At 45.3% G+C, this 23,122-nt stretch overlaps 1 protein-coding gene across 2 annotated transcripts in view; it reads right to left on the bottom strand.

Annotated features, from left to right (window-relative positions):
• Positions 1–693: 693 nt before the first annotated feature.
• The window catches only part of NDRG2 (NDRG family member 2), a 72,733-nt gene continuing 50,304 nt past the window's right edge, over positions 694–23,122 (bottom strand). The window contains exons 11-17 of one of the 2 annotated variants that reach the window (XM_063913440.1): positions 21,098–21,142; positions 20,967–21,018; positions 20,836–20,883; positions 14,095–14,130; positions 12,109–12,160; positions 9,630–9,663; positions 694–3,220 (exon numbers count right to left, since the gene is read on the bottom strand). In XM_063913440.1, coding sequence (XP_063769510.1) covers positions 3,049–3,220; positions 9,630–9,663; positions 12,109–12,160; positions 14,095–14,130; positions 20,836–20,883; positions 20,967–21,018; positions 21,098–21,142 — 439 coding nt within the window. In that variant the 3' untranslated portion in view covers positions 694–3,048. The remainder of the gene's footprint in view (positions 3,221–9,629; positions 9,664–12,108; positions 12,161–14,094; positions 14,131–20,835; positions 20,884–20,966; positions 21,019–21,097; positions 21,143–23,122) is intronic. The other variant, XM_063913441.1, reaches the window with a different exon arrangement.

Here is a 23,122-nt window from a genome sequence, read left to right on the forward strand (position 1 = left end):
TTCAAAAGGTTGACATGACAATGGACGACATTTGTTTTTACAACTTTTTCATCATTTAACATCCACGTGGACCACCATTGGGAATAGTAACCTTGCCTGAAGCGTGGAGAGCAAAGCAGTAAACTAATCGGGGTCACATGTGGTTTAAAATGGTAAATGTCACCCCTTTCCATGTCGACCTTCTGTACCAGTCAACCTTTTTAGGGGTCTACCTTTTATATGTTGACCATATGAGATCGACCTATTCACTGTTGACCTAAATTTTGTTTGACTTATTGATCTACACCCATGCAACAAATATCTAAAGGTATTTAAAGGATTCACTTTGTATGCTCTGCTTTAGAAAAAAAATAGGAAATACAAAAATAAAAGATTTGTTCGTACTTGTATGCCAGATATAAAACTGGAGCATATGCTGCAGTGCTAGGCCCATGATGACATTCATCCAACTTGGCATATGTGCATACAAAAGGCCATATTTACATGCTTTTTTGTTTAACTTTTCTTTATATGTACGCACGCAACTCTGCATCAGCCCCTAAGAGTTCCCAACTATGATCATCTGGTATCACGTGCAAGCTAAACTGCACAGAATTGTAATGTTTTATTACTGTAGATCTGTAGTAATGATGCATATATAAACTACTGTAAGTAGTGCATTTTTCTAATAAGATGTAAAAGAATATCGAGAGCCTTTGTTTAATATTTTATTTTTCAGTGTGAGGGAAAAATAAAACAGATAAAGAACAACAAAATAAATCCTATACAGAATGCCCCCTTCTGTACATCCACCATCCGAACATCCAAGCAAGCCATGACGTTGCTCATTCTCTTCTGTCCGTTACATGTAAAGATGTATAGGTCACTCTTTCAAATGGAGAACGTTTGCTTTAGTGGAAACTTTGGTGTGCGGGTGTGTGTTTGTGAAACACACAAAGGCAGCAACTTGTCACAGACTGCCTTTCCCTTTATTCTGTGCTGCAGTTGTTTAATACACTTTGTCCAATGTTGTGTGGAGCTTATAGAGTGCCCAGTAGGTCATATATGGCAGGATGTATTACGCCATGAATAAAGTGGAGTAGTTACCCAAACAGAAACTACCAGTGGTCATTTCAAAGACTATGAGGGAGATGTACTAAGCAGTGATAATAGTGGAGAAGTGAGCCCGTGGAGAAGTTGCTCATGGCAACCAATCCCCCTTTTCACTGCTTAGTACATCTCCCTCATAAATCAGTTAGGATTGGCTGCACTGGGCAACTACTCCACTTGATCTCTCTCTCCAAGACTTGATACATCTTCCCCTACTGTTTAGTTATATGTAGCAATAGTATTACAGTATTACATAAAACACACCTACTGTTTACAGTCTTAAATCAGTACTTTATTGTGAAAAATGATTTTGTTTAAACAGGAAGTCCATCAATCAGCACACTAGGGCCTGAAATAGGGCAAACAGCTGGAAAACCAAGGCTGGTCTACCCTTCTTCTCAAATGTGCAACTCTTCTAAATCCATACACATAATTAAAAAAGGATTTTATTTTAAAATGTACATAATTCATAAAGTAGCATGTGCCTTTAATGTAAGCAATATGTGTGACAATCCTCCTTAAATGAAAATGTATGTATAGATTCTGGTTTTATGAGCTTCAGAAGTGGTCAAGGACAAGTAGTCAAAAGCAATATAATGATCTACTGAGTGTTGTGTTAGCACAATGGGTTCCCATACACACAGTACTGAGCATTTCATTAACTTAATCCTGTTCTGAACTTGGCATTAGCAGGTAATCTTAATTGCCGAGTATACAATTTAGCAATCTCAAGACAATTAAACGCTGACAGAGCAGCATTAAAAAGAAGACATTTTAGCAGTCCAAAATATGTGAAGCTGCATACTGCTGGCAAGAATGACTGAAGTCTGATGACACTGGAAGAGTCCCAGCTGTTGCCCCCAAACCTTTCTAATAACGAACACCAAATTTTAATCTACCACTGCTCTCCTGCCTGGACAGCAGGTAGTAACATCACATGCTTGTGCTGACAGCAGGGCTGTTACTGGTAGAATGCCAATTCAAACTAGATGGAGGACTGTGCATCGCTAACCTTATCACTATACACGCCCCTCACCAATCTACACCTTTATTTAGAAAAAAAAAAAAAAAGCCTCTATCATGTGCTTTATCTACATGTATTTTTTTTATTTCTTTTTTTATAACTGAAGAGTAACTGCTAGTCTAAACTAGTAAAGACACCCCTAAGACTCACAGAAGCGACCTTGAGCAAGTGGCAGCAGGGAAGTTACTGCAACATTAAAAAAAAAAAGTTGACCAAATACTACAACTTGTAAGGTAAAGGGCATCATGTACAGTAAAGGACAGCAGCTCTATGCATCTTAGTAGCATGAAAAGTCTCCACTGTGCTGCAATCTATACAGTGACCTCAAGAATTATAAGAGTATTCCAGTGGTTGGACCTTTGAGATCTCTCCCAACAAGTTTCTCAGCCCACTTCACTCTCTCCTGGGCAACAAGAGTGTTAGGAGGTGATGTTACCCCATATTACAACATATTGTTATGTGCCAGGGAAGAGGGATGATAAAGCTTGTTAGGGGAACAAAAAATGATTTATAAAAACACATGGAGGAGCGATGTAAAACGCTGTCCTGTAGTCTGCCTGACCATGGAGAGTTTGACAAAGGGAAGGACAACAGGAAAAGAAAACAAGTGTAGAAGAAATACATGGAGGAAGAAAGCATTAGTTTCTAGCTACCCCATTGCAAGCTCAGGTTAGTCTATACATCTATAGGCTAAGGCAAGGCAAGAAAACCCTGCAAGTTTCATTACAAAGGTATACGAATTGTAAATATAAAATAAGAAAAGGCAAAGTGATCAGAAAAAAAGGGACAATAAAAATCTTGAAATAGGAGATAAAGATAGACAGGTACAGACATCTTGTTATCTTCCATGTGAAGACTGGGTTTTGTTTTTAGTTTTCTAATTAGCACAAGTAGCTCTGCTAAAATGCCTTTCCCCTCACGCAGAGTCGGAGCGATCACATGTCCCCAGCGTTATGACTTCTCAGCAGGTCACCTCCGTGAACGTTCCGGTTGGTCCTCCCCCCGACTCGCTGCTCTGGGACAGGGTACGAGAGCGTGAGCGATTCCCCTCGCTGGAAAGAGAGGCGGTTCGGGAGCGTGACAGACGAGTCATGCAGGAGGAAGCCACTGAAATCAGACAAGAATGAGGTTATTAACGGAATCCGTAAAGTGGGCTGCAACCAGAGAGATCCAGAATGAATTAGATCTTTTTGGGGCTTTCTCCAGTGCTGCTTAAATTGCCGAAAGACTTATACATAGTAAACTGCAGAGCCTTTTCCCTACAGCTGCATAAATTACTATACTCTATTTACGCAGCAATAAACTTAAAAATACACGTGTATCATTATTTAATTGCTACATATTGCAATCTGAAGCACCTGATGGATTCAATATTGCAGCCAAATAATAAGAATTTACTTACCGATAATTCTATTTCTCGGAGTCCGTAGTGGATGCTGGGGTTCCTGAAAGGACCATGGGGAATAGCGGCTCCGCAGGAGACAGGGCACAAAAAAGTAAAGCTTTTACCAGATCAGGTGGTGTGCACTGGCTCCTCCCCCCATGACCCTCCTCCAGACTCCAGTTAGGTACTGTGCCCGGACGAGCGTACACAATAAGGGAGGCAATTTGAATCCCGGGTAAGACTCATACCAGCCACACCAATCACACCGTACAACTTGTGATCTAAACCCAGTTAACAGTATGATAACAGAAAAAGCCTCTTAAAGATGGCTCCTTAACAATATAACCCGAATTTGTTAACAATAACTATGTACAGTATTGCAGATAATCCGCACTTGGGATGGGCGCCCAGCATCCACTACGGACTCCGAGAAATAGAATTATCGGTAAGTAAATTCTTATTTTCTCTATCGTCCTAAGTGGATGCTGGGGTTCCTGAAAGGACCATGGGGATTATACCAAAGCTCCCAAACGGGCGGGAGAGTGCGGATGACTCTGCAGCACCGAATGAGAGAATTCCAAGTCCTCTTTTGCCAGGGTATCAAATTTGTAGAATTTTACAAACGTGTTTTCCCCCGACCACGTAGCTGCTCGGCAGAATTGTAATGCCGAGACCCCTCGGCAGCCGCCCAAGATGAGCCCACCTTCCTTGTGGAATGGGCCTTAACAGATTTAGGCTGTGGCAGGCCTGCCACAGAATGAGCAAGTTGAATTGTGTTACAAATCCAACGAGCAATCGTCTGCTTAGAAGCAGGGGCACCCAACTTGTTGGGTGCATATAGTATCAACAGCGAGTCAGATTTTCTGACTTCAGCCGTCCTTGAAATGTATATTTTTAAGGCTCTGACAACGTCCAACAACTTGGAGTCCTCCAAGTCGCCAGTGGCCGCAGGCACCACAATAGGTTGGTTCAGGTGAAACGCTGATACCACCTTAGGGAGAAAATGCGGACGAGTCCTCAGTTCTGCCCTATCCGAATGGAAGATTAGATAAGGGCTTTTATAAGATAAAGCCGCCAATTCAGATACTCTCCTGGCGGAAGCCAGGGCCAGTAACATAGTCACTTTCCATGTGAGATATTTAAAATCCACATTTTTCAATGGTTCAAACCAATGGGATTTGAGGAAATCTAAAACTACATTTAGATCCCACGGTGCCACCGGAGGCAACACAGGAGGCTGTATATGCAGTACTCCTTTAACAAAAGTCTGTACCTCAGGAACTGAGGCCAATTCTTTTTGGAAGAATATTGACAGGGCCGAAATTTGAACCTTAATAGATCTCAATTTGAGACCCATAGACAATCCTGATTGTAGGAAATGTAGGAAACGACCCAGTTGAAATTCCTCCGTCGGAACACTCCGATCCTCGCACCACGCGACATATTTTCGCCAAATGCGGTGATAATGTTTCGCGGTGACTTCCTTCCTTGCCTTAATCAAGGTAGGAATGACTTCTTCTGGAATGCCTTTCCCTTTTAGGATCTGGCGTTCAACCGCCATGCCGTCAAACGCAGCCGCGGTAAGTCTTGAAAGAGACAGGGACCCTGTTGTAGCAGGTCCCTTCTCAGAAGTAGAGGGCACGGGTCGTCCGTGACCAACTCTTGAAGTTCCGGGTACCAAGTCCTTCTTGGCCAATCCGGAGCCACTAGTATTGTTCTTACTCCTCTTCACCGTATAATCTTCAATACCTTTGGTATGAGAGGCAGAGGAGGAAACACATATACTGATTTGTACACCCAAGGTGTTACCAGTGCGTCCACAGCTATTGCCTGTGGATCTCTTGACCTGGCGCAATACTTGTCCAGTTTCTTGTTGAGGCGAGACGCCATCATGTCTACCATTGGTCTTTCCCAACAGTTTATTAGCATGTGGAAGACTTCTGGATGAAGACCCCACTCTCCCGGGTGAATATCGTGTCTGCTGAGGAAGTCTGCTTCCCAGTTGTCCACGCCCGGGAAGAACACTGCTGACAGTGCTATTACGTGATTTTCCGCCCAGCGAAGAATCTTGGCAGCTTCTGCCATTGCACTCCTGCTTCTTGTGCCGCCCTGTCTGTTTACATGGGCGACCGCCGTGATGTTGTCCGACTGAATCAACACCGGTTTTCCTTGCAGGAGTGGTTCCGCCTGGCTTAGAGCATTTTAGATTGCTCTTAGTACCAGAATGTTTATGTGAAGAGACTTTTCCAGGTTCGTCCATACCCCCTGGAAGTTTCTTCCTTGTGTGACTGCTCCCCAGCCTCTCAGGCTGGCGTCCGTGGTCACCAGGATCAAATCCTGTATGCCGAATCTGCGGCCCTCCAATAGATGAGCCTTTTGCAACCACCACAGAAGATATACCCTTGTCCTTGGCGACAGGGTTATTCGCAGGTGCATCTGAGGATGCGACCCTGACCATTTGTCCAACAGATCCCTTTGGAAAATTCTTGCATGGAATCTGCCGAATGGAATTGCTTCGTAAAAAGCCACCATTTTTCCCAGGACTCTTGTGCATTGATGTACAGACACCTTTCCTGGTTTTAGGAGGTTCCTGACAGGTCGGATAACTCCTTGGCTTTTTCCTCGGGAAGAAAAACCTTTTTCTGAACCGTGTCCAGAATCATCCCTAGGAACAGCAGACGTATCGTCGGAAAACAGCTGCGATTCTTGGAATATTTAGAATCCAGTCGTGCCGTCGAAGAACTACTTTAGATAGTGCTCTTCCGACCTCCAACTGTTCTCTGGAACTTGCCCTTTTTAGGTCGTGCAAGTAAGGGATAATTTAGATGCCTTTTTTCTTTGAAGAAACATCTTTTCGGCCATTACCTTGGTAAAAAGGCCCGGGGTGCCGTGGATAATTCAAACGGCATCGTCTGAAACTGATATTGACAGTTCTGTACCACGAACCAGAGGTACCCTTGATGAGAAGGACAAAATTTGGACATGGAGGTAATCCTTGATGTCCAGGGACACCATATAGTCCCCTTTTTTCCGGTTCGCTATCACTGCTCTGAGTGACTTTATCTCGATTTGAACCTTTTATGTAAGTGTTCAAAACATTTTAGATTTAGACTATGTGTCACCAAGCCGTCTGGCTTCAGTACCACCATATAGTGTGGAAAAATAATACCCTTTTCCTTGTCGTAGGAGGGGTACTTTGATTATCACCTGCTGGATATACAGCTTGTGAATTGTTTCCAATGCTGCCTCCCTGTCGGAGGGAGCCGTTGGTAAAGCAGACTTCAGGAACCTGCGAGGAGAAGATGTCTCGACTCTCCAATCTTTACCCCTGGGATAATACTCGTACGATCTAGGGGTCAACTTGCGAGTGATCCCACTGCGCCCTGAGACTCTTGAGACTACCCCCCCACCTTGAGTCCGCTTGCACGGCCCCAGCGTCATGCTGAGGACTTGGCAGACGCGGTGGAGGGCTTCTTTTCCTGGGAAAGGGCTGCCTGCTGCAGTCTACTTCCCTTACCTCTATGTCTGGGCAGATATGACTGGCCTTTTGCCTGCATGCCCTCATGGGAAAGGAAAGATTGAGGCTGAAAAGACGGTGTCTTTTTTAGCTGAGATGTAACTTGGGGTAAAAAAGGTTGGATTTCCCAGCTGTTGCTGTGGTCCCCAGGTCCGATGGACCGACCCCCAAATAACTCCTTCCCTTTATACAGCAATACTTCCATCTGCCGTATGGGATCTGTATCACCTGACCACTGTCGTGTCCCTGACATCTTCTGGGAGATATGGACAACGCACTTATCTTGATGCCAGAGAGCAAATATCCCTCTGTGCATCTCACATACATATATATAGAATGCATCCTATTAAATGCTCTACATGAATAAAATATTTTCAGTCAGGGAATCCGACCAAGCCAACCCAGCACTGCATCTCCAGGCTGATGGCGATCGCTGGTCGCAGTATAACCACCGTATGTGTGTATATACTTTTTAGGATATTTTTCCAGCTTCCTATCAGCTGGCTCCTTGAGGGCGGCCGTATCTGGAGACGGTAACGCCACTTGATAAGCGTGTGAGCGCCTTATCACCCTAAGGGGTGTTTCCCAACGTTGGCGGGAAAGGGTATAACGCCAATATTTGCTATCGGGGTAACCCTACGCATCCTCACACACTTCATTTTATTTTATCTGATTCAGGAAAAACTACAGGTAGTTTTTTCACTCCCACATAATACCCTTTCTTGTGGTACTTGTAGTATCAGAAACACGTAACACCTCCTTCATTGCCCTTAACGTGTGGCCCTAATGAGAAATACGTTTGTTTATTCACCGTCGACACTGTATTCAGTGTCCGTGTCTGTGTCTGTGTCGACCGACTGAGGTAAATGGGCGTTTTTAAAACCCCTGACGGTGTTTCTGAGACGCCTGGACCGGTCCTAATAGATTGTCGGCCGTCTCATGTCGTCAACCGACCTTGCAGCGTGTTGACATTCTCACGTAATTCTCTAAATAAGCCATCCATTCCGGTGTCGACTCCCTAGAGAGTGACATCACCATTACAGGCAATTTCTCCGCCTCCTCACCAACATCGTCCTCATACATGTCGACACACACGTACCGACACATAGCACACACACCGGGAATGCTCTGACAGAGGACAGGACCCACTAGCCCTTTGGGGAGACAGAGGGAGAGTCTGCCAGCACACACCAAAAACGCTATAATCATATAGGGACAACCTTATATAAGTGTTTCTCCCTTATAGCATCTTTTATATATATACAATATCGCCAAAATCAGTGCCCCCCCTCTCTGTTTTAACCCTGTTTCTGTAGTGCAGTGCAGGGGAGAGCCTGGGAGCCTTCTCTCCAGCTTTTCTGTGAGAGAAAATGGCGCTGTGTGCTGAGGAGATAGGCCCCGCCCCTTTTCCGGCGGGCTCGTCTCCCGCTATTTTTGAAGTTAGGCAGGGGTTAAATATCTCCATATAGCCTCTGTGGGCTATATGTGAGGTATTTTTTGCCTCTAATAAGGTTTTTATTTGCCTCTCAGAGCGCCCCCCCCCAGCGCTCTGCACCCTCAGTGACTGTTGTGTGAAGTGTGCTGAGAGGAAAATGGCGCACAGCTGCAGTGCTGTGCGCTACCTTTATGAAGACTCAGGAGTCTTCAGCCGCCGATTTTGGACCTCTTCTCTCTTCAGCGTCTGCAAGGGGGCCGGCGGCGCGGCTCCGGTGACCATCCAGGCTGTACCTGTGATCGTCCCTCTGGAGCTAGTGTCCAGTAGCCAAGCAGCAAATCCACTCTGCACGCAGGTGAGTTCACTACTTCTCCCCTAAGTCCCTCGTTGCAGTGATCCTGTTGCCAGCAGGACTCACTGTAAAGTAAAAAACCTAAGCTAAACTTTCTCTAAGCAGCTCTTTAGGAGAGCCACCTAGATTGCACCCTTCTCGTTCGGGCACAAAATCTAACTGGAGTCTGGAGGAGGGTCATGGGGGGAGGAGCCAGTGCACACCACCTGATCTGGTAAAAGCTTTACTTTTTTGTGCCCTGTCTTCTGCGGAGCCGCTATTCCCCATGGTCCTTTCAGGAACCCCAGCATCCACTTAGGACGATAGAGAAAATAATTTTTTTAAAATAACTTTGTTGGTATTAAGTTCTCCATGTTTGAGGCTTCTTTCTCCCATATCATTTAACAACAGAAAAGGCAAGTCAGAAATGAAGAGTGACATCACAGTGACATTCAAAGTAAACATGAGAGGGTGTGGGGCTGGTGGGATATTGGATTACAGGTCAGCAGTCTATAGTAGGCTAGCCATGCTTGCAGGTAAATATCACAGGGTAATCATTTGCTAAATAAGAACTTTGTTGGATACAGCTTTAAAACACATAAAACATTGCATTGTTGGCTCCTCTAACACTAAAAGCATTATAGCTAGGTATGCATGTGTCTGTTCACAAAAAGAAACAACATATACTGTAGGTGTATAGTGATATGCACACAGAAGGTGAGCCGAGTGTCTCATGCCCGAGAACCTAGACAGAAGCTGGGTGAGAAGAGGCAGCGAGGGTGCAAGGACCAAGAGCAGTGAGGTGGGAGAGGGTGGTGGGATTGACAAGTTCTTCAAAAGATACTTCACCCCGTACTGCGCTTCTTATCCAGGATGTGGGGGACTGGGGAGAAGAAATAGCAAGACAAATGAAAACTTATGGAATGAATGAGAACATCAGCAAGGGGAGAGCCTGTAATGTGAGAGGGACTGCCAGCAGGCAAAGCGGCCTCTTAGTTTTGTCATATCGGCATTCGCCATCTTCTGTTACAGAAGAGTAAGAGATTAGCAATATTTTATAATATTTCTCACAAGAGAAGCAGGAATAATGTCAGTCATTTCAGAATATCCAGAGCCAGGAGGATTATTTTAGAAGTAGTAATAATGTGAAAAGTCTCTCCAACAGGCCCACTGATGCCTCCAGGAGAACTAGGTGGACTTACGGACAAGTCTCTTGTTTCTGGCTGTGACCTATTCAACTTCATTAGCCTCTGTTTTTAGACAGCACTGGGCCACGGTGAGGATTTGATGTTAAAAATGGCAATGCTCTTAGTGGTTGTGAAATGTGGTCACTAGTTGAGGGTCAAACAATTTTCACAAATGAAACAGAACTCAGAGGACAAATGCATAAGAAACTGGCGATTTATTTCTACCACACCTTGTGTGTATTATATATTTGTTAGTAAACCACTTCTCCCCAAATCTCAGAATGAGGAGTCTAATGCTTTGTACACTTGCGGACTTGTGTGACATGATTGGCAGGTGAATGGACTTGCTCTGCTGAGGACACATTCTGTGCAGAGAACAGATTGTACAGTTGCAGCAGCCAGTCACTCAGCTGCTCTTGTTACAGGGGAACCACGGATGGGTAAGCTCTAATGTAGCAAGTTTTCCATACCATTCTGCTACTAGTTGGAGAAGGTGACCTAGCATTAATTAATAGATAGCTCTTAAATAAGAAATAAAAGGGTCAAAGAAATTAAAGGAGTCACTTTTGGAAAATAAAGGAGTCTGTGCGATACATAGGACTTGATTTATATTTAAAACTGGAGACTGTGAGGCATCTACAGGATTCATGGCAAACGAAGATTATTTACCGGCTTATAGAATATATGCAAAGCCCTAAAATATGGGGAAAAGTCTAGCTCATGTTCTAGTTTATTTGCTACTGTATGGTTCCACAGAAGGTTTTCCAAAACAGGGATACCATAGTGTGTACATATTCACATTCATTTATGATCTGAATAGAAATATATGTTCTCTAAAGGATTTTGTAGCTAAGCATCAGCTTATACAACTTGGATATAATTAAAGTTTATGTAATGAAAGCTGTCTGCAGAGCTAACTAATATTTGGAAATTCCCCAAATTTAATTAAGTATACTATTCAAGGCATGGGGAGAAGGATTCTGTGAAGAAAACTGTATCCAATGCTATTTCTGGTCCAGAATAAAAGGTCACATTAAACAATAACTGTCCCATCAGCATATCACTGAACACGAGTGTGCTGGGAGACAGAGCAATTCCTCTGGCAGCTCAGTTCTGGGGTTTTTTTCAATTTTTATAAAGAGAAAAAAAATTAAATATATTAAATTAATTTAAAGCCATGTACACACAACGCGATGCGCTGTTTTCCCGACATGGACTATTCGATGTGGCTGGAACCTGGCCCTGCCGATATAATCAACGTTGGGCTGCCTGCGCAGTATATTTTTTCTTGCAATGTCGATCCCGCGGGACCGCGCATCGGCATCGTAAGCTGTGTACACACGGTGCAATATGCACTAACTTTCCTTACGATTTTAACTATATTTTATGCACCACCATATTTTATAAAACTCTTTTCTTCTCCCCATTCCTCGAATAATATACTTGCTAAATTTGGTGGCATTCTGTCTATTAGTTAGAGCTGCAACCAGCTCTGAATAAGGACACTTTAATTATGGCCATATTGTATTTGTGTAACTTACATTCATAAATAATAAAAACATATTGTCTGGAGCCAAGAAAGTAATATCTGTCTAGCAATGCAACGTAAGGGGAGAGTTCAATTGCAGGTGGATGGTGTGAGCTGCCATTGCTGCAGTGTTTAAATACCAGCAAGGACACTGCATCTTGCACCCCTAGCTCGACTAAATCCTGAATTTGTACACAACTGCTTGCACCCACTATGGCGGTGCAAGCTGTTTTGTGCGAGATCGGGGCTTCTGTAAAGTGCGGCTGTTGCTGTGCTGATTGGGCCAGGGCAAATTCATCCACTCATAATTGAACTCCCCTCTATGTTTTTATGTAGCAGGAATACTGGGGCCTTAATGGTGCATTTGCTGCAAAGCCACTATTATTACAGTACCCTTTCTTGCAAGACTGCTTCATTTCAACAATCTACTTTGCAAATTACTATGTCTGACACTGTATATACCAGAGAAATAGAGCACAAAGAGAAACAGTGTAAAGAACACAAATTTTTTTTTTTTTTAAATGTATGCATATGCAAAAATGGAAGTTAAAAAAATAAAGACAGAACAAACAAACAAACAAAAAAAAAAAAAAAAAATGGTCGCGATACTCACTGTATCCCATTCCCTGCACAAAGTACTTGAAAGCCTCAGCGAGCTTCCCAGGCTAAAATATTACAAAAAAAAAAATATTAATAAGAAAATAACATTGCTTACGTAAAACAATATGTAATACTTCCAAGTATACACATAAAATAAATGAGGAATTTTAAAGAATTTTATAACTTCATGTATGGCTTTGCGCATACATAAAATTATGTTATGTGGTCATATTTCAGTTCTGGTTATTATGTTCGATTAACATCTATTAATACATACACTGACAAACATTTAGGCAGTACTGATGTATCAGACACAAAGTACACTATCCTCCATGCAATGTTATTTATTTACCAGAATTCCAGCACTTCTGGTATATTGCTTTGACAAGTACAGGAGAGAAATACAGTAGGGGTATTATACAAGAACAGAATTAAGTTGTTAACTCATGTAGGTGACGCCAGAGTAACCCAACCAGTGTAACTGTGGCCTATGCAAAGGTAGACAAGTATAAGCGGCCGCCTATGACCCAATGGCCAAGAGGGCCCGCCTGTTGCCTTATGTTTATTTATTATCAAACTGTAGGGAGAACAATAAGTTCTCCTTAGCCCAGTACCTGAGGTTATGTGGTTCTCCCGATTGTGGCAGAACTGCATTAGGAAAGTGCCGGGTGCTTGGTGTGCGATTCAGAGCAGCAGCAGATTATCCTGCCGACAGTGGGGACAGAGCGCGTGCTGAGCTCAGATTGGTGGAGCCCAGCACATGCTCATCTGACCCAAGCAGGGGGCGGGACTACAGCGACATGTTGTGTTCATCTTTCTCCTGGCTGGCAGTGTGGAAGAAAAGGAAGCTGCTACTGGAGGCTACATTATCACGATCTGTCCATCCAGCAGTGTGTGTCTCCATGCTTCCTCCACCAGCAGTATGCCTCCATACTCTCCCCACACCAGCAGTATGTATGTCAGACCAGTAACTTGCCTAGGAACCCATAAAGTGTAAATTTGGCTCTGGGTCTATGTGCGGTAATACAATATGCGCAGTAACGCTACACATTAGCTATACATGAAACGTGAATTAGTAATGCTATATTTCACATATGGGGGTCATTTCAGAGCTCCCTGCAAGTCAGCCACCATTTCACTCACACTTCATGCATGGAACTAAGGGGTAAATGTATGAAGCAGTGATAGGAGTGGAGAAGTGAGCCAGTGGAGAAGTTGCCCATGGCAACTAATTAGATGCTCTGTATAATTTTATATTATGCAAATTATAAATGTCACTTCAATGCTGATTGATTGCCATGGGCAACTTCTCCACTGGCTCACTTCTCCAGTCTTATCACTGCTTCATACATTTACCCCTAAACGTGGGTATCTGCCCGTCTATACTGTCTCTAGCCATATGGCTGCGCAGAGAACAGTCATTATTATCAGCCCTATACCTGGAGCAAAGGATCAGTCTGATATTATAGGGCACAGCTCAACAGTGGCTGCAATTCCGACTACACGCCCTTGACAAACCCTCACTTAATATGAAGTTGTGACTCGGAATCACCTGTAGATGAGTTCACTTGGCTATGGAGCATGCACAGTGCAAAAAATAAAATCACTAAATGGACTTGCATAACACTGTGGGGTATAACTAAAGGTGTGAGTTTTCTTTAGAAGTGGCGATGTTGCCCATAGCAACCAATCACATTCTAGCCATTATCTTCTAGAAGCAGCTAGATAAATGTTAAGTGGAATCTGATTGGTTGCTATGGGCAACATCACCAGTTCTAAAATACACCATAGTAAATATACCCGTGATTCTGTTCCAGCAGCCTTTAGAATTCCAGCATCTCATTACTGCTATTCAAAGACAAGAGTAAACGTTGACTATCTTATTACGTGCAATAATCAAAGTAGCAGATTTTATGTTTACATTAGGTTGCCCTAAAGTAGTAAACCAGCATTAGCAGAGGTAGGTCATCACATGGTAATAAAGCAATAATAATTTTACCTGTGTGATCTGTGGCTGTCCACCAGAATCCGCCATCTAAAAGAAAGACCATACAATAAGAACATTGTGGGCATCCTGCCAAGTGGAACATTTTGTTACGTCTCTTACCCCATTAGAATGCATACACAACCCTATCCGTCAGTGAATGCTTTCTACCAGGCACAGTTTCCATTCTTCTGTTATAGCCCAAGACCTTGTGGTGTTTTGTCTTAAGGGGGGTACACACAGAGAGATCTGTGTTCAAAATCTAAGCAATCTGACTTGATTGCTGAGATTTTAAGCACGGATCTGTCGTGTGTATGCCCCCCAGCGATAGCGCTGTCGCCGGTGCTAGATTGAGCCTGCATGCACTGTGCTGAGCGGGGGGAGAGATGTGTGCTGAGCGGTCTGTGTTAAGATCGCTCAGCACACATCTCTCCTGTCAGTACTGGCCTTTAGGTTTCTTAGCAATACAGTCATTAATTCAGTAATATATTTTAATTAAGAATTATGCTTTGTGTCACATTACCAATAAGAAATGTAAAAAGATTTATGGTAGATTTACCATTGTTAAATCTCTTTCTGCGAGGTACACTGGATTCCACAGGGAAGAACATCGGGGTGTAGAGTTGGATCTTGATTCGAGGCACCAACAGGCTAAAGCTTTGACTGTTCTACTGCACCGCCTCCTCTATAGCCCCGCCTCCAGGCACTGGAGCTCAGTTTTGTTAACCAGTCCAATGCAGTAGCAGGTGATAGAGACGGTAGATGTTAGTCACATAGAACCACATTCTCACGACAGGAGAAGGTACCAGCGGCTAATGCCATGCAAACTCAAAGAAGCTAAGTGCGTCAGGGTGGGCGCCCTGTGGAATCCAGTGTAACTCACAGAAAGAGATTTAACAATGGTAAGTCTACCATAAATCTCCTTTTCTGCAGCGGGGTACACTGGTATTCCAAAGGGAATAACATCGGGATGTCCTAAAGCAGTTACTCATGGGAGGGGACGCACTGTAGCGGGCACAAGAACCCGGCGTCCAAAGGAATCATCCTGGGAGGCGGAAGTATCAAAGGCACAGAACCTGATGAACGTGTTCACCGAGGACCACGTAGCCGCCTTGCACAATTGTTCTGTGGACGCGCCACGGCAGGCCGCCCAAGAAGTTCCAACAGATCCAGTAGAATGGGCCTTGATAGCAGCAGAAGCTGGGAGCTCAGCCTGCGCATAATCTTGTGCAATCGCCATTCTAATCCATCTGGCCAAGGTTTGCTTATTCGCAGGCCAGCCACGTTTGTGAAAACCAAAAAGTACAAAAAGGGGCTCTGACCTCCTGATAGAGGCTGTCCGTTCCACATAAACACGGACAGCCCGTACCACATCCAAAGATCTTTCTTTGGAGGACAGACCAGAAGAGATGAAGGCCGGAACCACAATCTCCTGGTTAAGGTGAAAAGATGATACCACCTTAGGCAAATAACCAGGGCGAGTTCGAAGAATAGCCCGGTCACGGTGAAAAATCAGAAAGGGTGGACGACAGGACAAAGCACCTAAGTCCGACACCCTCCTAGCAGAGGCAATAGCCAACAGAAATACGACCTTAAGCGTAAGGCATTTAAGGTCAACAGACTCAAGAGATTCAAATGGAGACTCTTGCAGGGCATTTAATACGACAGACAGATCCCATGGAGCCACAGGAGAGACATAGGGAGGCTGAATCCGTATAACACCCTGAGTGAAAGTGTGAACGTCAGGTAGAGACGCAATTTCTCTGAAACCACACCGACAAGGCAGATATATGAATCTTGAGGGAGGCCAGACGAAGGCCCATGTCTAGGCTTTGTTGAAGAAAAGCCAAAAGTCTGTAAGTCTTGAAAGTATATGCATCATAATTCTTAGCAGCACAACATGTGCAGTAAGAATTCCAGACCCTGAAATAAATCAGAGCTGAAGCTGGTTTACGGGCTTTCAACATAGTTTGAATGACCGCCTCAGAGAATCCTTTTGCTCTCAGGAGTGATGCTTCAAGAGCCACGCAGTCAAAGCCAGACTGGCCAGGTCCGGGTAGACACAAGGGCCCTGAACGAGGAAGTCCGGGCGTTGAGGAAGTAGAAGGAGAACACTATCGAGAGACCCTGCAGGTCTGAGAACCAATGCCGTCTGGGCCACGCTGGAGTTACTAGAATTAGTATTCCTCCTTCTTGCTTGAACTTCCGTATTACCCTGGGCAAGAGTGACACTAGAGAGAACACGTATGGCAGCCGAAAGTTCCATGGAATTGCCAGTGCATCCATGAACGTTGCTTGAGGATCCCTTGTCCTTGCTCCGAAGACAGGAACCTTGTGATTGTGTCAAGATGCCATCAGGTCTACATCTGGTAGGCCACACTTGTCCACTAGGAGTTGAAAGACTTCCGGATGAAGACTCCCCTCTCCGGCGTGCACGTCCTGACGACTGAGGAAGTCCGCTTCCCAGTTGAGGACTCCCGGAATGAACACTGCCGATATGGCTGGCAGATGGCGTACCGCCCATTGGAGGATTTTTGACACTTCCATCAATGCCATGCAGCTTCGAGTGCCGCCTTGATGATTTATGTACGCCACTGAGGTGGCGTTGTCGGACTGTACTTGAACAGGCCTGTTCTGTACCACTGCCTGCAATTCCAGAATGTTTATTGGGAGGAGAGATTCCTCCCTGGTCCACCGACCCTGGAGAGAGAGTGTTGCTTCAAGACCGCGCCCCAACCTTGCAGACTGGCGTCCGTCGCCAGGAGGACCCAGTGATCGATCCAGAAGGTACGGCCCCTGCTCAACTGTTGGTCCTGTAGCCACCAGCTCAGTGACAGAGGAACCTCCGGAGCCAAGGAGATCATTTGAGACCTGATCCGATGAGGCAGGCCGTCCCATTTGGAAAGAATTAACCTCTGCAAAGGGCGGGAATGAAATGGAGCGTACTCTACCATGTCGAAAGTCGACACCATGATGCCTAGTACTTGCATCGCCGAGTGTATCGACACTCTCTGGCGAGATAGGAAGCATCTGATCTTTTCCTGAAGTTTCAGGACCTTCTCCGGAGACCGAAACAGTCTTTGTCTGTGTGTGTCCACCAGAGCCCCCAGGTGCACCATGCTCCGAGCAGGGACCAGCGAGGACTTCTTCCAATTGATGAGCCACCCGTGGGCTTGTAGGAATTGGACCGACATCTCCAGTTGACTGAGGAGGACATCTTGGGAGTTCGCCAGAATCAGCAAGTCGTCCAGATACGGCAGGATCCTGATACCCTGACGACAGAGGAAAGCCGTCATCACGGCCATGACCTTGGTGAAAATCCAAGGTGCCGTGGCCAGTCCAAATGGCAAAGCCTGGAACTGAAAATGAAGGTTGCCAATAGCAAACCGCAGATATTGCTGATGCGAAATGGCTATAGGTATATGCAGGTAGGTAAGCATCCTGTATGTCCAGGGATACCATATAGTCCTCGGGTTCCATGGCCAGCACAATAGAGTGCAGAGTTTCCATACGGAATTTGAGCACTCTTACAAACTTGTTCAACGATAGGCCGGAAAGACCCATTCGGTTTCGGCACTAGAAACAGGGTCAAATAGTATCCCCTGCCTCTCTGGGACAGAGGTACCGGCACTACCACTCCTGTTTCCAGGAGGGATTGTACAACCCGGTGTAGAGCTTGCCCTTTCAACGGACCCGAGGGGATAACCGTTGAACAGAACTGGCGAGGGGGACGTCTCTTGAAAGAGATTGCGTGAGAGACAACTTCCCACACCCAGGCGTCTGAAGTGGTCTTTAACCAAGCCTGGGCGAACTGCAGAAGTCGGCCTCCCACACCTGGGGTCCCTCAGGGGGAGGCCCGCCCAATCATGCAGCAGGCTTGTCTTGTTTGGAAGCAGGCTGACAGACTGTCCAGTATTGTTTAGATTTGGGCTTAGTGGTTTTGGAAGTACGAGCCTGTCTCGGGTACGCCTGACCTTTTGCTTTACCTAGAGGTCGAAAGGAACAAAAAGTGGTACTCTTAGCCTTCTAAGCAGAAGGATTAGTACTTTGGAGAAACGCAGTCTTGGCCGTCGCCAAGTCAGTCACAATCTTGTTCAGATCCTCCCCAAAAAGTATGTCTCTTGAAAGTTAGTACCTCCAAGGTCTTTTTAGAGTCCAGGTCCACAGGTCCACTTTCCAGGACCTCAACCACAGAATCTGCGAGCCAGGATAGACGAGGTAGATGCCTTGGCCGCCATGACCCCTGCATCAGAGGCCGCCTCCTGAATATAGAGAGAGGATGTGGTAATATACGACAGATACTGTCTTGGCAGTGTCAGAAAAATCCTGAGGTAGCTCATCCTCAATTGTCTGAACCCATGCTTCAATTCCTTTTGCCGCCCAAGAGGCCGCCATAGTGGGTCTAATGTACAGCACCGGTAAGAGTGTAAATAGACTTCAGGAATCCCTCCATACGCTTATCCGTCGGTTCCTTCAGTGAGGTGACAGTGGTGACAGGCAGAGTAGATGACACCACAAGACCGGCGGTGGAGTTTCCCACTTATTACTCAACTCCGCAGGGATAGGATAACGAGCTAGCATCTTTTTAGACAGGGAAAACTTCTTTCCTGGAGATGACTAGGATTCCTGACGTATGTCAATTAAAAGGTCAGAATGTGGTAAAACTACTTTAGTAACCTGACGTTTAAACTTATCGGATTTCTTAGATGTAACAGGAGGCTCAATGTCATCATCAATTTGGAGAATCAGCTTGATAGCCTCCACAAGGTCAGGAACATCAACCTGGGTTGTAGATTCCTCATCAGAAGCAACTGTATCAGTGTCTGACGGAACAGTATATTCCCCATTCTCATCGGAAGAATTATCCGAAATATTAATGGATTGTGAGGAAGAAATGGCCTGCTTAGATGACCCCTTGGCCCCAGAGGGATGTGGGGTGGATATTTGTCTAACCAAAGTCAGATTTAATTGCTGTAACTGGGTAGACAAAGTATACGCCCATGGCGGTTTAAATACAGGGACAATATGTGGCTGTAATGGCACAGGAGGCCCCACAGGGGGCGTAAGACGCGTTACAAGCGTATTCAGCATATTTGAAAAAGCTGCCCAAGGTGGGTCCTGATTGGCCACAGGTGCCACAGACTGGGAGATGTATGACCCCCAGCACCTGAACCAGCAGCTAACACTTTCCCCACTGGTGAATCCGTGATGACAGCACTGCATGATGCAGGAGCGTCAGCGGATGTCCTGCCCTGTGTAGCGGACATTGTATGGGATGTAGCCTTAGGGCGTAACAGTACAAAATAGCCAGACAAACACAAAAATCAGCTAATAATCCCCTGTGTTACAGTATACCCTGTGAAGCACTATATATTATACGAGGCCCTGATGCATCTAGTTCCCCAGGGTACAGAATATAGTGATAGCAAAACGTGTGATACACAAGAATGGAATCCACTCAGCAGCTACAGGCACACTCAGTCACAGGTACAATGCAGGAATTATTACATATAAAACTGCACTGGACTAGTAATTACATATAGGTATACATGTATACACATATAACAATGCACAGTAAACACTGGATGTATATCACAGAATATTTGTACAAAACATTCAGATAGCAGTACACTTGTTCTTAACTAACACTGTCTAAAATGACATGCAGAATACTTAAGTGCCTGTAAATGCACAGTGCTGATGATACAGGCGGATTTACAGAGGAGACAGTGCCCAGCAGTCTCGGAAAACAGCCCAGCTATGTAATGGCTCCAAAATCTCTTGAGAGAGAGAGAGAGAGAGAGAGAGAGAGAGAGAGAGAGAGAGAGAGAGAGAGAGAGAGAGAGAGAGAGAGCTGGGGAGGGGCTCCAGTTTAGCGCCTTATCCACTCTGCTGGACTTCACCACCGGGTACTGTGGAGCCTCTTATAAATGGATTTGAATAAATCCGACCTATGCTCCTTGCCCTGGTGGATATAGTGTCCATAGGTCCCAATGATATAGGTCCCTATGCTATACAGAGTCCACGTCACCGACCAGATCGCGATTTACCGGTGGGTACCACCTGGGGGACCCTCTTACCTCCTCCCTTTAGTGCAGTCACGCAATCCTGGAGAGTGACAGCGGTGGTGTGCCTGAAAACTGGTGACTCCGCTGCAAGTACCCGGGAACCTGGCCGCGGGAGTATGCAGCACCGCTGAGGGAGGTGATGGAACTGCAGCACAGCATGTCATAAAGACATAGAAAGTGCTGCGGCCCTTGAATTCTTCTAAAAATCTCTTTTCATGGCTGCCTAGCGCAGCCCCACCTGTTAGTGACCTGCACTGCAGACACCAACTTACAAACTGAGCTCCAGTGCCTGGAGGCAGGGCTATAGAGGAGGCGGTGCAGTGCATCCTGGGAACAGTCAAAGCTTTAGCCTGTTGGTGCCTCGGATCAAGATCCAACTCTACACCCCAATGTTATTCCCTGTGGAATACCAGTGTACCCCACTGCAGAAATGACATTTAGCCCAGTTTTAATTGGTAGATAGCATGTGCTCTAAATCTCATTACGTCACCATCAGGACAACTGCTTATCTACATGGGGTGTCTATTAGCTCCATATGTAGAACAAGATTAGATAACAATACCAAAATCTCAGTAAGCTCCTTGCAGATCAGCAAGGTACTAACCGCTTTCATGTTTAGGGTCTTCTAGCTCTGACAGCTAACCATAGTGTACATTCACCTCTTCCTCTTAATGGTTTTTAAACTCACCTTCAGGAATGAGGTCTGTGTTGGATCCAGTTTTGAGTTACATTCCACCTGTAAGCACACAGAAGGTCACCCAAGAAGTCTCACCCACACTTATACAAAATTCGCACAAAGTATAAATCCACTATGTTTACCACTGCATCCTCATGAGGGGCCTGATCTCCAACCACTAGCATCACAGGACACCTAGAAAATATCACAAAACAAGTGAGGGGCAAGCCACCAATGACATCTGTGAGCAGTTCAGAGTAGTGGAGACACTCACTTTAAGGTGACATCCCCTCCACGTTCCAAGTTCAGATCTCGACGACTGCAGAACACAGGGAGAGGACAGTGTTGGAATGTGTAGAATAGTTATGTGTAAAAATAAAAACACAAAAAAATAGATCATAATGTTATCGTTGGTGCATGGTTAGCATTACTGCCTCGCAGCACTGAGGTTTTGAATTTGATCCCCCCCCCCTCCCCTCTGCTGGAACCAGAAAAATAAATAAAATAAAAATCAACAACCCAAAATGGTGCAATGTATCAAGTAGAGGATGGCAAAACCACACTGACAACTGACCAAAAGATGCAAGTTATTTAGACTTGGATCTCATTGACGAGTTGCATCTTACATAAGATGCCTAGACATAATAACAGCTGGATTGCTAAATTACATTTTGTATTCTCCAACACAGAGTTTAGACACAATTTTGGACCAATTAAGGGGCAGTCTGAGTCAATTTCAATACCAACAGTTAAGTCTTCACTAAAATAAGAATTTACTCACCGGTAATTCTATTTCTCGTAGTCCGTAGTGGATGCTGGGAACTCCGTAAGGACCATGGGGAATAGCGGGCTCCGAAGGAGACTGGGCACTCTAAGAAAGAATTAGGACTACCTGGTGTGCACTGGCTCCTCCCTCTATGCCCCTCCTCCAGACCTCAGTTAGGGAAACTGTGCCCGGAAGAGCTGACACAATAAGGAAAGGATTTGGAATCCTGGGTAAGACTCATACCAGCCACACCAATCACACCGTACAACTCATGATACTATACCCAGTGAACAGTATGAACAACAACTGAGCCTCTCGAATAGATGGCTCCAAACAATAACCCTTTAGTTAGGCAATAACTATATACAAGTATTGCAGACAATCCGCACTTGGGATGGGCGCCCAGCATCCACTACGGACTACGAGAAATAGAATTACCGGTGAGTAAATTCTTATTTTCTCTGACGTCCTAGTGGATGCTGGGAACTCCGTAAGGACCATGGGGATTATACCAAAGCTCCCAAACGGGCGGGAGAGTGCGGATGACTCTGCAGCACCGAATGAGCAAACTCAAGGTCCTCCTCAGCCAGGGTATCAAACTTGTAGAATTTTGCAAACGTGTTTGAACCCGACCAAGTAGCAGCTCGGCAAAGTTGTAAAGCAGAGACCCCTCGGGCAGCCGCCCAAGAAGAGCCCACCTTTCTCGTGGAATGGGCTTTTACAGATTTAGGCTGCGGCAGTCCAGCCGTCGAATGTGCAAGTTGAATCGTGCTACAGATCCAGCGAGCAATAGTCTGCTTTGAAGCAGGAGCACCCAGCTTGTTAGGTGCATACAGGATAAATAGCGAGTCAGTTTTTCTGACTCTAGCCGTCCTGGAAACATATTTTCAGGGCCCTGACTACGTCCAGCAACTTGGAATCCTCCAAGTCCCGAGTAGCCGCAGGCACCACAATAGGTTGGTTCACATGAAAAGCTGATACCACCTTAGGAAGGAATTGGGAACGAGTCCTCAATTCCGCCCTATCCATATGGAAAATCAGATAAGGGCTTTTACATGACAAAGCCGCCAATTCTGATACACGCCTGCCCGACGCCAAGGCCAACAGCATGACCACCTTCCACGTGAGGAACTTTATCTCCACGGTTTTAAGTGGCTCAAACCAATGCGACTTTAGGAAATCCAACACCACGTTGAGATCCCAAAGTGCCAATGGGGCACAAAAGGGGGCTGAATATGCAGCACTCCCTTTACAAAAGTCTGAACTTCAGGCAGTGAAGCCAGTTCTTTTTGGAAGAAAATCGACAGAGTCGAAATCTGGACCTTAATGGAACCCAATTTTAGGCCCATAGTCACCCCTGACTGTAGGAAGTGCAGAAATCGACCTAGCTGAAATTCCTCCGTTGGGGCCTTCCTGGCCTCACACCAAGCAACATATTTCCGCCATATGCGGTGATAATGTTTTGTGGTCACATCTTTCCTAGCTTTAATCAGTGTAGGAATGACTTCCACCGGAATGCCCTTTTCTTTTAGG

Source organism: Pseudophryne corroboree, chromosome 1, assembly GCF_028390025.1.
Source record: "Pseudophryne corroboree isolate aPseCor3 chromosome 1, aPseCor3.hap2, whole genome shotgun sequence".
NCBI classification, from domain to species: Eukaryota; Metazoa; Chordata; class Amphibia; order Anura; family Myobatrachidae; genus Pseudophryne; species Pseudophryne corroboree.